The sequence below is a fragment of the Dendrobates tinctorius genome, unplaced genomic scaffold (assembly GCF_039654945.1).
Source record: "Dendrobates tinctorius isolate UK_male_01 unplaced genomic scaffold, ASM3965494v1 ptg000342l, whole genome shotgun sequence".
Lineage (NCBI taxonomy): Eukaryota > Metazoa > Chordata > Amphibia > Anura > Dendrobatidae > Dendrobates > Dendrobates tinctorius.
In genome coordinates this window covers 3,773,668-3,786,362 of record NW_027362008.1, presented here as the reverse complement: position 1 = coordinate 3,786,362, position 12,695 = coordinate 3,773,668, and the positions used below count along the sequence as shown (strand labels likewise).

At 44.2% G+C, this 12,695-nt stretch overlaps 1 protein-coding gene across 1 annotated transcript in view; it reads left to right on the top strand.

Moving 5' to 3' along the window:
• LOC141074949 (uncharacterized) overlaps positions 1 to 5,658 on the top strand; it is a 95,230-nt gene extending 89,572 nt beyond the window's left edge. The window contains exon 11 of the mRNA XM_073562277.1: positions 3,377 to 5,658. Coding sequence (XP_073418378.1) covers positions 3,377 to 4,244 — 868 coding nt within the window. The 3' untranslated portion in view covers positions 4,245 to 5,658. The remainder of the gene's footprint in view (positions 1 to 3,376) is intronic.
• The last annotated feature ends 7,037 nt before the right edge of the window (positions 5,659 to 12,695 follow it).

Sequence of the window (12,695 nt, the reverse complement as noted above, 5' to 3'; positions counted from 1 at the left end):
ACGTGCGGGACGAAATGACCAGTCCAGCCATAAAAGCTCCTCTAAGCAGACAGGAGCATCGTCTGAGAAGAATCCCCCTCATCCTCCGGTACTTGATTGTGGCACTGGTAAGTGATCTTCGTGAAAGTTCACTCAGTGACGGGGCCCCCCTTCTGTGCTTTATTCTAGGGGAAGAAGGCTTCAGGTAAAACTAAACACAGGGAATGCGCACTCTGTGCATGCCCATTACCGGACTCATGCCCCAAAAGATTGTGCCCCCCCTGTATTCAGCAGACAGTGGCGGAAGAGTCGCCCGCGGTAGCAGCGAGTTTGAGAGACATTGTTAGGGCAGAAATGAAGGAAACCCTAAAGTCACTGTCCCAGCCGGAAACTAAAGGGCGGGGTCCCGGTGGAGTCCGATTCCTCGGCAGAATGGAGGAGAAGTAGAGACTCCCAGGCTTCATCTCCCTCGTCCTCCTCAGAAGAAGAGGACTCTGGGCGGTTTTGTCTGCCTCTTGACCGGGTAGACAAGCTGGTCAAAGCAGTCAGAGGGACAATGGAAGTAGAGGAGCCTAAGCCCCAATTATCCATGCAGGATGTCATGTTCAGGGGGCTGGAGCAGAGGAAGCATAGAGTCTTCCCGTTAAATCAGAAGATCCAGGATCTAATCCACAGAGAGTGGAAAAAAACGGATAAAAGAGGGTCGCTACCACCAGCCCTCAAACGCAGATATCCCTTCGACGATCCGGCAGTAAATACTTGGGACAAGGCCCCCAAATTAGATGCGGCCATTGCAAAGGCATCGAAAAGATCCTCGCTGCCCTTTGAGGACATGGGATCCCTTAAAGATCCCCTAGACAGGAAGGCAGACACCTTCCTTAAGAATACTTGGGAGATGGCAGCCGGTTCCTTAAGACCAGCAGTGGCGTCAACATGCACAGCCAGGTCCATGATGGTCTGGTTGGACCAGTTGGAGTCACAATTAAAACAGGGTACGTCAAGACAAACAATTCTTGGGGCCCTACCAACAATCCAAGAGGGAGCAGCCTTCCTAGCAGATGCCTCGGCGGATGCAGTAAGAATGGCAGCCAGAGCAGCAGGTCTCTCTAATGCGGCTCGTAGAGCCCTGTGGCTAAAGTGCTGGCAGGGAGACATTCAGACCAGGGCGAAGCTTTGTACTATTCCGTGTGAGGGGGAATATTTGTTCGGCGCAGTCCTGGACGAACTGCTTGAGAAGGCTGGGGACGACAAGAAAAAATTCCCAAATCTCTGGCCTACATCCTACCGACGCCCATTTGGTAGAAGGAGATTCCGTCTGGGGAGAAGGCCCAATTCTTCGCCTACTAGAGACCGTCCCAGATGGGAAGATAGAAGGAGAAGAGGTACGGGCTACATGTTTAGACGCTCGTCTAGAGATCAAAAGAGACAGAATCAATGACTAGCAATTCCCGTGGGAGGTAGACTATCATCCTTCCTTCCGGCATGGTCACAGATTACAAATAGTGACTGGGTGCGCAATGTAATATCCACCGGGCTTAGATTGGAGTTTACCCAGGTCCCGCGGGATACCTTTAAATCCACTCCTTTAAGATCTTCACCCCTTGAACAAGCAGCTTTAGAAGCGGAGGTCTTGAGCCTATGCCAGAAAAACGTCTTGATAGAGGTTCCGGAAGCTGAGAGAGGAAGAGGGTTCTACTCTCCCTTATTCCTGATCCAAAAACCTGATAAGACATTTAGAACGATCATTAACTTACGTTTCCTTAATAAGTTTTTGGTGAACCGTACTTTTAAGATGGAGTCCATCAATACGACAATAAAAATATTGTTTAAAGGGTGTTTTATGGCAGTCATAGATTTGAAAGATGCGTACTATCATGTACCTATCCATGCAGACTTCCAGCAGTTCCTGAGGGTGGCGGTTTCAATAGACGGCACAGTCCGTCATTATCAATATAGAGCCCTTCCCTTTGGTCTCTCAGGAGCGCCCCGGGTATTTACAAAGATAGTGGCCGAAGTGATGGCGCATTTACGGGAGGTGGACATCCTGATTGTTCCATATTTGGATGATTTTTTAATTGTAGGAAAATCAGGGGGCCATTGTACATCCCAGATAGAAAGAGCTAAGTCCAGGTTAGAAAACCTCGGATGGATATTAAACTACGAGAAATCCCGACTTCAGCCCTCAAAAATACAAAAGTTTCTAGGCTTACTATTAAATTCAGAAACTCGGCAGTGTCTGTTGCCATTGGATAAAATGCAAAGGATACAGCAGCAGGTTCTTCGGGCGGTTGATAATCCTTCTATGACCCTCAGACAGGCCATGTCCCTGTTGGGATCTCTAACCTCATGCATCCCAGCAGTTAGGTGGGCACAATTCCATACTAGAGCCCTTCAGAAGGATGTCCTATTTAATAGCAGGGCCTTAAGACACTCCTTACAAGGTCAACTGTTGCTAAGCCCCTCGACTGTCACATCGCTTAGATGGTGGCTCGATGATGAGAACCTAGCCTCAGGGGTGCCCTGGATAACGCAGATAACCCGTTTTATAACCACAGACGCTAGTCCCTTCGGTTGGGGGGCCCATATGGGGGACATAGTGGTACAGGGACAGTGGGATTCGGATACGGAGATCTCATCCAACCAAAGAGAGCTATTGGCGATAGAGCAGGCAGTCAAAAAACTCATTATGTACCTACAGGGCCATCACGTGAGGATACTCTCGGACAACCAGGTAGCGGTAGCATATATCAACCACCAAGGTGGAACCCACTCCGACGCCCTGATGCGGACAACAGAACGTCTCCTTCAAATAGCAGAGGGAAGTTTTCTATCTTTGACGGCGCTCCACATCAGAGGGAAAGACACACACAGCTCATATACAGTTCATACAACTCTTATCAAGTCAGGGCGTATGTAATAAAAGTGGTGACTAGGTGTAGAACAGATCCAGTTTTAGTGGTGATTTTGATGCATTATTTGAGCCAGACCTTGAAATGGATTGAATGGGAATGACTTTTACGTCTTCCTGGTAGACCCACTTCTGGAATGGAATGTGTGATTTCAGCCTAAAAGGAATATTGCAACTTTTTCTACTGTGTGCTTCTAATTTTTTTCACCATTTGTTTTGACTCCTAACAGAAAATCATAGTAAGAAATTTGAAGAAAACGTAATGTTGCCTGATTATAAAGCAGAAGATGAAGACATGAAACAGCGCTCTTCAAATGATAAGCTAATTTTCCCCCCCGGACTTCATAGTACACAGGTATCCTATAAATCCCTGGATAATGAGGAAACTTCTTCTGATCAATCGCTGATTGTTACCACAAGTCCAAGTCTAAAAGGAATTCAGAAATTTCGGCATGCTGAACAAGGTACAAAAAGCTCAGTTCATAGAAGAATTTACACAGGGGAGAAGCCGTACTGTTGCTCACAATGTGACAAGTGTTTTTTAAAGAAATCACATCTCGTTATACATGAGAGAATTCACACAGGAGAGAAGCCATTTTCATGCTCACTGTGTGGAAAGTTCTTCACAAATAAATCAAATCTTCTTAGACATCACAGAAGGCACACGGGAGAGAAGCCGTATTCATGTTCAGAATGTGGGAAATGCTTTTTAGATAAAGCGGATGTGGTTAAACATGAGATAATGCACAAAGGAGCAAAGCCGTTTTCATGCTCATTATGTGGGAAGTGTTTTACGTATAAATCCAGTCTTCTTACACATGAGAGAAGTCACACTGGAGAGAAGCCATATTCATGTTCCGAATGTGGAAAATGTTTTACACATAAATCAGATTGTGTTAGACATCAGAGAATGCACACAGGGGAGAAGCTGCATTCATGTTCAGAATGTGGGAAGTGTTTTCTTAGTGAATCAAGTCTTATCATACATCAGAGAAGTCACACAGGAGAGAAGCCGTATTCTTGTTCAGAATGTGGGAAATGTTTTGCACAAAAACAAAGTCTTATTAAACATCGGAGATTTCACACAGGAGAGAAACCTTATTTATGTACAGAATGTGGGAAGTGCTTTACAGTTCAATCAGATCTTATTAAACATCAAAGAATTCACACTGGAGAGAAGCCGTATTCATGTTCTGAATGTGGGAAATGTTTTACACAAAAATCTGATCTTGTCACACATAAGAGAATACACACAGGAGAGAAGCCGTATTCATGTTCAGAATGTGGGAAATGTTTTATTGCTAAAGCCAAACTTCGGGATCATCAGAAAAGTCACTTGGGAGATAAGATGTTTTGATTTCTTATTGCATTGATATCTGTGGACATTGAGAATTTTAATTTATTGGTGAAATTAGCCTGAATCTACCAAACGACCAAATTATATGTACTTATGGGTATCTATAAGTGAGGTCCATGGAGGAAAAGAAATGTGGACATGAAAAAGAAAAAATGTATGACTTTCAAAGAAGTACAGCCCGATTGATACCATGAACCTTGTTTCTTATTAATGTATTCAGAATCTCACCCAATATGCAGGAAAATGTGGAGTGGCATCAAGGAAAAATAAGGATACTCAGTGGAACTTGTTTTTCTAACATTCGTGGACATATCAGTATTTTTTATTAAAATAACCTAAAAATATAAAGATGATGACATTGATCAGAAAATGATTCTTTTTTTTGTACAGAAATAAATTTCTAAAGTATATTTATCACTGCTTGAAAACCTTACTTGTCGTGTGTATGAGGAATCACACTGTTTCTGGCCCTAACATGACTTGCATCCTGCAGTTTTCACCATTTTACCTTTGAAGGTTCTATATAGGATTTGTTGCTGTCGTCTCTGAATTTGTTGGTGGAGACTTGCTGCTATGAAGCTGCGGCTCAGTTGGTTGAAATGACAGCGAAATAACATCACATTGTATATGTCTTTTGCGGTTAAGTCATGTATATCGCATCCCAACTTAAGTATAGAGTATAAGTGGAGGGGATGGAGCGAGCAAATCTGCAACGGATAGGTTGGGTTCACATTCCGTTTGGTCACCACGTCCTTGGCTTCGTCAGGCATTCCTGTGTGCTCTGCCGGACATTATTTTTCACCCATATCTGCCAATTTGAGGTGGGCTCCATAGGCGGATATCGCTGAAACTGATGTCCGACAGATCGCACTGTATCATCACAGTCAATGGACCTGTCGGCACATACGCCCAAATCCCATTTTCCAAGGCTTCAAACATAAGCCCCAATGCATCTACTAATGTGAGGATCAAACGCTCTGGGAACCCAGCCTCAGGGCTGTGGAGTCGGTAAGTCAAACCTCCAACTCAAACTCCGACTCCTAAATTTCCATGACACCGACTCCATCTCTGACTCCCTCATACCAGGGCTGAGGAGTCAGTAAGCCAAACCTCCGACTCCAACTCCTTAATTTCCATGACTCTGACTCCAACTCCAACAAATTGGGCTCCGACTCTACAGCCCTACCCAGCCTTACGATCCCAGTTATGTGCAATCCCTGTCGTTTAGTTGCTAACATGCCTTGGGAAATTGCCATGTAAGTAGTTTTAAAGAGGGAGAGCAATGTTATCTGGGCAATTAAAGGATTGCATGTTCACGTCCCCTTGTAGGACTTTTTTTTGTTTACATTATTTATAAGTGGAAAAAAATAAGCCATGATAATGAAATTTTAAATAAAAAAACCCTTGAAAAATACTTGAAAGTAGTATGATGGCTTTGTTAAGGTCTGGGAGTTCTTAAATGTATCAGGATCTGGTTAGTTAATCATAGAATTCTCTGTAAGATCTTCATTGTACCAGGGAGGCCTGTGGCCAATGTGAGACAAGGTCTAAGATTGAATCTTTATGTTACAAAACTCCTACAATCCATAACTATACATTATAGTAATAAAGGCGACTACTGCTCCCCCCACTCTGTCCTGTGATCGCAGGTAATATATTTGGTGAATGGATATTGTACTTAATTTGGCAGGTGAGTTTTCCAGTATGACCAAAGACCATTGTATCATATTAGTTGTTTCTCAGTGGAGAGTGTACCATTATAAACCAGGTTGGGAACCATTTGGGTAGCATTCTTTACCTTTGCACACGTTAAGGTATTTGGGGGGGTCTTCGAAGTCATGAAGTGGCCAGAGACCATTCATAGGGACATTCAGGCAATGCGAAGCACTGGGGCTCGCTCTTTACTTTTGCTCTCCCTAATAAGTTGCCTGTCTTTATGTATCTAAATATATTACAGTAGACTTTGTATGTGTACTGTTAGATACTCTAGGTATATGTCTGTCAGTATATAGGCGTGATCAGTGAATGAGTTGCGTACCTTCCAGAGATGTGCTTAGATAATTCTACACTTATAACCTATAGTACCCAATATGGGATAGTTACAGGGAGGCAGCCTGATCATAGTATACCATACACCGTGTGCAGAATTATTAGGCAAGTTGTATTTGAGAGGATTCTTTTTATTATAGAATAAACAACTATGTTCTCAATCAACCCAAAAGACTCATAAATATCAAAGTTTAATATTTTTGGAAGTTGGAGTGGGGTTTTTTTTTTTAGATTTGGCTATCTTAGGAGGATATCTGTTTGTGCAGGTCACTATTACTGTGCATAATTATTAGGCAACTTAATAAAAACCAAATATACACCCATCTCACTCGTTTGTTTTCACCAGGTAAACCAATAGAGCAACGCAAAATGTAGAAATAAACATTTCTGACATTCAAAAACAAAAAAAATCAGTGACCAATATAGACATCTTTCTTTACAATTACACTCACCTTCCTTCCATCCATAGATTCTGTCAGTTGCTTGATCTGTTTATGATCAACATTGCAATGTGCCGCAGCCACCACAGCCTCCCAGACACTGTTCCCAGAGGTGTACTGTTTTCACTCCCTGTAGATCTCACATTTTATGAGGGACCACAGGTTCTCTATGGGGTTCAGATCAGGTGAACAAGGGGGCCATGTCATTATTTTTTCTTCTTTTAGACCTTTACTGGGCAGCCACGCTGTGGAGCATTTGGATGCATGTGATGGAGCATTGTCCTGCAGGAAAATCATGTTTTTCTTGAACGATACAGACTTTTTCCTGTACCACTGCTTGAAGGTGTCTTCCAGAAACTGGCAGTAGGTCTGGGAGTTGAGCTTCACTCCATCCTCAACCCGAAAAGGTCCCACAAGTTCATCTTTGATGATACCAGCCCATACCAGTACCCCACCTCCACCTTGCTGGCGTCTGAGTTGGAGTGGAGCTCTCTGCCCTGTACTGATCCAGCCTCTGGCCCATCCATCTGGCCCATCAAGAGTCGCTCTCATTTCACCAGTCCATAAAACCTTACAAAAATCAGTCTTAAGATATTTCTTGGTCCAGTCTTGATGTTTTATCTTATGTTTCTTGTTGAAAGGTGGTCGTTTTCCAGCCTTCCTTACCATTGCCATGTCCCTGAGTGTGGCACCCTTTGTGCTTTTTGATACTCCAGTAACGTTGCAGCTCTGAAATACGGCAAAACTGGCGGCAAATGGCATCTTGGCAGCTTCACGCTTGATTTTCCTCAATTCATGGCCAGTTATTTTGCGCCTTTTTTATCAACACGCTTCTTGCGACCCTGTTGGCTATTTGCCATGAAACGCTTGATTGTTCAGTGATCACGCTTCAAAAGTTTGGCAATTTCAAGACTGCTGCATCCCTCTGCAAGACATCTCACAATTTTTGACTTTTCAGACTCCGGCAAATCTCTCTTCTGACCCATTTTGCCAAAGGAAAGGAAGTTGCCTAATAATTACGCACACCTTATATAGGGTGTTTGTCATTAGACCACACCCCTCCTCATTACAGAGATGTAGATCACCTGATTTACATAATTGGCAGCTGGCTTTCAAGCCTATACAGCTTGGAGTAGGACAACATGTATAAAAAGGATGATGTGATCAAAATACATATTTACCTAATAATTCTGCACCCAGTGTAGTTATTATAAATATACTCATACCACAAGCTATGGCCTTCCCAAAACCCTGTCTGATGACAAATGCACATATAGCAGGATGCAGCAGGCCTCCACTAATAAAGGCAAGGGGCATCACAGGCGCAAACTACTGATAAAACAACCACACCTACCAGACCATGGAGGGGTTGGTTGCCTAGTAGAAAAAATGCACATAGATGCAGTGTAGATAGACTTAAAGTGTATATAGTGAAGTATAGCGTGGCACTGCTGCAGGGTGCACAAGTAGGGTACCCACACCAAGAAGTGATAATGAAAATAACTTGGCACTCAACTTCTAGTATTCATGAGATTGGAGAAGAATTTTATTTAGGCAGTCTACAAAAACGTTTCGGCCAACAACCTGGCCTTCATCAGTCTGCGGTCAAGCATGACAAACAAGGAAGCAAAATTACAATCAAAAAGATGACCAAATCATCATAATTTTCTGTGGACATTATGTACAATAATTGAGACAGCAATGTAACAGATAAGATTACTGATGAACATGCTGTTAATCATGTCTGAAGCTAATCAGACGGAATAACGAAACAAAGAAAATAAGAGAAAAAAAAGGGGGGGAAAAAAACTGAAGTACCGTATATGCTCAAATATAAGCCGAGATTTTCATCCCATTTTTTTGGGCTGAAAGTCCCCCTCTCGGCTTATATTCGAGTCATATACACCGGAGGGGGGGGGTGTCAGGTCATACTTACCCGTCCTAACGCTGTGTCTTGAGCCCCCAGCTTCTCCGCGCTCTCCCTGCCTTCAGCGGTCACGGGGTGCCGCTCATTAAAACTCATGAATATGCGCACATTCATGAGTTTTCATGAGCGGTACCACATGACCGCTGAAGGCAGGAAGCGAGAGCGCGGAGAAGCTGGGGGCTCAAGACACAGCGTCAGGACGGGTAAGTATAGCGATACTCACCTGTCCTGCGTCCATGGCTGCTTGCTGCTGTCTGTCATTGGTCAGTGACTTCAGACAGCATAGGGCGCGGTGACGTGGTTAGTGCACTCCGCGCCCTCTGCAGACACTCCCAGACACTGTTCCCAGAGGTGTACTGTTTTCACTCCCTGTAGATCTCACATTTTATGAGGGACCACAGGTTCTCTATGGGGTTCAGATCAGGTGAACAAGGGGGCCATGTCATTATTTTTTCTTCTTTTAGACCTTTACTGGGCAGCCACGCTGTGGAGTATTTGGATGCATGTGATGGAGCATTGTCCTGCAGGAAAATCATGTTTTTCTTGAACGATACAGACTTTTTCCTGTACCACTGCTTGAAGGTGTCTTCCAGAAACTGGCAGTAGGTCTGGGAGTTGAGCTTCACTCCATCCTCAACCCGAAAAGGTCCCACAAGTTCATCTTTGATGATACCAGCCCATACCAGTACCCCACCTCCACCTTGCTGGCGTCTGAGTTGGAGTGGAGCTCTCTGCCCTTTACTGATCCAGCCTCTGGCCCATCCATCTGGCCCATCAAGAGTCGCTCTCATTTCATCAGTCCATAAAACCTTACAAAAATCAGTCTTAAGATATTTCTTGGTCCAGTCTTGATGTTTTATCTTATGTTTCTTGTTGAAAGGTGGTCGTTTTCCAGCCTTCCTTACCATTGCCATGTCCCTGAGTGTGGCACCCTTTGTGCTTTTTGATACTCCAGTAACGTTGCAGCTCTGAAATACGGCAAAACTGGCGGCAAATGGCATCTTGGCAGCTTCACGCTTGATTTTCCTCAATTCATGGCCAGTTATTTTGCGCCTTTTTTATCAACACGCTTCTTGCGACCCTGTTGGCTATTTGCCATGAAACGCTTGATTGTTCAGTGATCACGCTTCAAAAGTTTGGCAATTTCAAGACTGCTGCATCCCTCTGCAAGACATCTCACAATTTTTGACTTTTCAGACTCCGGCAAATCTCTCTTCTGACCCATTTTGCCAAAGGAAAGGAAGTTGCCTAATAATTACGCACACCTTATATAGGGTGTTTGTCATTAGACCACACCCCTCCTCATTACAGAGATGCAGATCACCTGATTTACATAATTGGCAGCTGGCTTTCAAGCCTATACAGCTTGGAGTAGGACAACATGTATAAAAAGGATGATGTGATCAAAATACATATTTACCTAATAATTCTGCACCCAGTGTAGTTATTATAAATATACTCATACCACAAGCTATGGCCTTCCCAAAACCCTGTCTGATGACAAATGCACATATAGCAGGATGCAGCAGGCCTCCACTAATAAAGGCAAGGGGCATCACAGGCGCAAACTACTGATAAAACAACCACACCTACCAGACCATGGAGGGGTTGGTTGCCTAGTAGAAAAAATGCACATAGATGCAGTGTAGATAGACTTAAAGTGTATATAGTGAAGTATAGCGTGGCACTGCTGCAGGGTGCACAAGTAGGGTACCCACACCAAGAAGTGATAATGAAAATAACTTGGCACTCAACTTCTAGTATTCATGAGATTGGAGAAGAATTTTATTTAGGCAGTCTACAAAAACGTTTCGGCCAACAACCTGGCCTTCATCAGTCTGCGGTCAAGCATGACAAACAAGGAAGCAAAATTACAATCAAAAAGATGACCAAATCATCATAATTTTCTGTGGACATTATGTACAATAATTGAGACAGCAATGTAACAGATAAGATTACTGATGAACATGCTGTTAATCATGTCTGAAGCTAATCAGACGGAATAACGAAACAAAGAAAATAAGAGAAAAAAAAGGGGGGGAAAAAAACTGAAGTACCGTATATGCTCAAATATAAGCCGAGATTTTCATCCCATTTTTTTGGGCTGAAAGTCCCCCTCTCGGCTTATATTCGAGTCATATACACCGGAGGGGGGGGGGGTGTCAGGTCATACTTACCCGTCCTAACGCTGTGTCTTGAGCCCCCAGCTTCTCCGCGCTCTCCCTGCCTTCAGCGGTCACGGGGTGCCGCTCATTAAAACTCATGAATATGCGCATATTCATGAGTTTTCATGAGCGGTACCACATGACCGCTGAAGGCAGGAAGCGAGAGCGCGGAGAAGCTGGGGGCTCAAGACACAGCGTCAGGACGGGTAAGTATAGCGATACTCACCTGTCCTGCGTCCATGGCTGCTTGCTGCTGTCTGTCATTGGTCAGTGACTTCAGACAGCATAGGGCGCGGTGACGTGGTTAGTGCACTCCGCGCCCTCTGCAGTCTGAGCGTCACTGACCGATGACGTGGCAGATAGTGGTGAGCAGCCATGGACGCAGGACACGTGAGTATCTCAGGTGCCAGCAGTGACACTGGCACCTGACACCCAGCGACGGAGCGGTATGTCATTTTTTTATTTTTACATGCAGCAGCGGCATGGGGGCAGCATATGGGGGAATAATCTATGGAGCTTCTTATGGGGGCAGCATATGGGGGAATAATCTATTGAGCATCTTCTGGGGTCAGCATATGGGGGAATAATCCATGGAGCTTCTTATGGGGGCAGCATATGGGGGAATAATCTATGGAGCTTCTTATGGGGGCAGCATATGGGGGAATAATCTATGGAGCTTCTTATGGGGGCAGCATATGGGGGAATAATCTATGGAGCTTCTTATGGGGGCAGCATATGGGGGAATAATCTATTGAGCATCTTCTGGGGTCAGCATATGGGGGAATAATCCATGGAGCTTCTTATGGGGGCAGCATATGGGGGAATAATCTGGAGCTTCTTCTGGGGTCAGCATATGGGGGAATAATCTATGGAGCTTCTTATGGGGTCAGCATATGGGGGAAAAATCTATGGAGCTTCTTATGGGGTCAGCATATGGGGGAAAAATCTGGAGCTTCTTATGGGGTCAGCATATGGGGGAATAATCTATGGAGCTTCTTATGGGGTCAGCATATGGGGGAAAAATCTATGGAGCTTCTTATGGGGTCAGCATATGGGGGAAAAATCCATGGAGCTTCTTATGAGGGTCAGCATATGGGGGAACAATCTATGGAGCTTCTTCTGGGGTCAGCATATGGGGGAATAATCTATGGAGCTTCTTATGGGGTCAGCATATGGGGGAAAAATCCATGGAGCTTCTTATGAGGGTCAGCATATGGGGGAACAATCTATGGAGCTTCTTCTGGGGTCAGCATATGGGGGAATAATCTATGGAGCTTCTTATGGGGTCAGCATATGGGGGAACAATCTATGGAGCTTCTGGGGTCAGCATATGGGGGAACAATCTATGGAGCTTCTTCTGGGGTCAGCATATGGGGGAATAATCTGGAGCTTCTTCTGGGGGTCAGCATATGGGGGAATAATCCATGGAGCTTCTTATGGGGTCAGCATATGGGGGAATAATCTATAGAGCATTTCCCACCCTAGGCTTATACTCGAGTCAATAAGTTTTCCCAGTTTTTTCTCGCAAAATTAGGGGGTTGGCTCATACTCGGGTCGGCTTATACTCGAGTATATACGGTAATGGGGAAAAAAATAGAAAAGCGGACCTACCCGACTGCTTAAGATAATTAGGTAAGGCCGTAGTATAGTAAAGGATGTGTCAATTCCTAATAAAATGATAAAGGGTGTTATATAGTAAATGGACCGTAAGTGAATGCTCATATAGAAAAAAACAGTTAATATGGAGTCGTACCTTTTGTGAGGACTGTGATGGTGAGCCATCCAGCTCACTATTAAGGTGAGGTTCTATGTAATATTCTCATATAAAGAGATATCCAATTCACTGTTTAGGCAAAAAAATCTGTCTGAT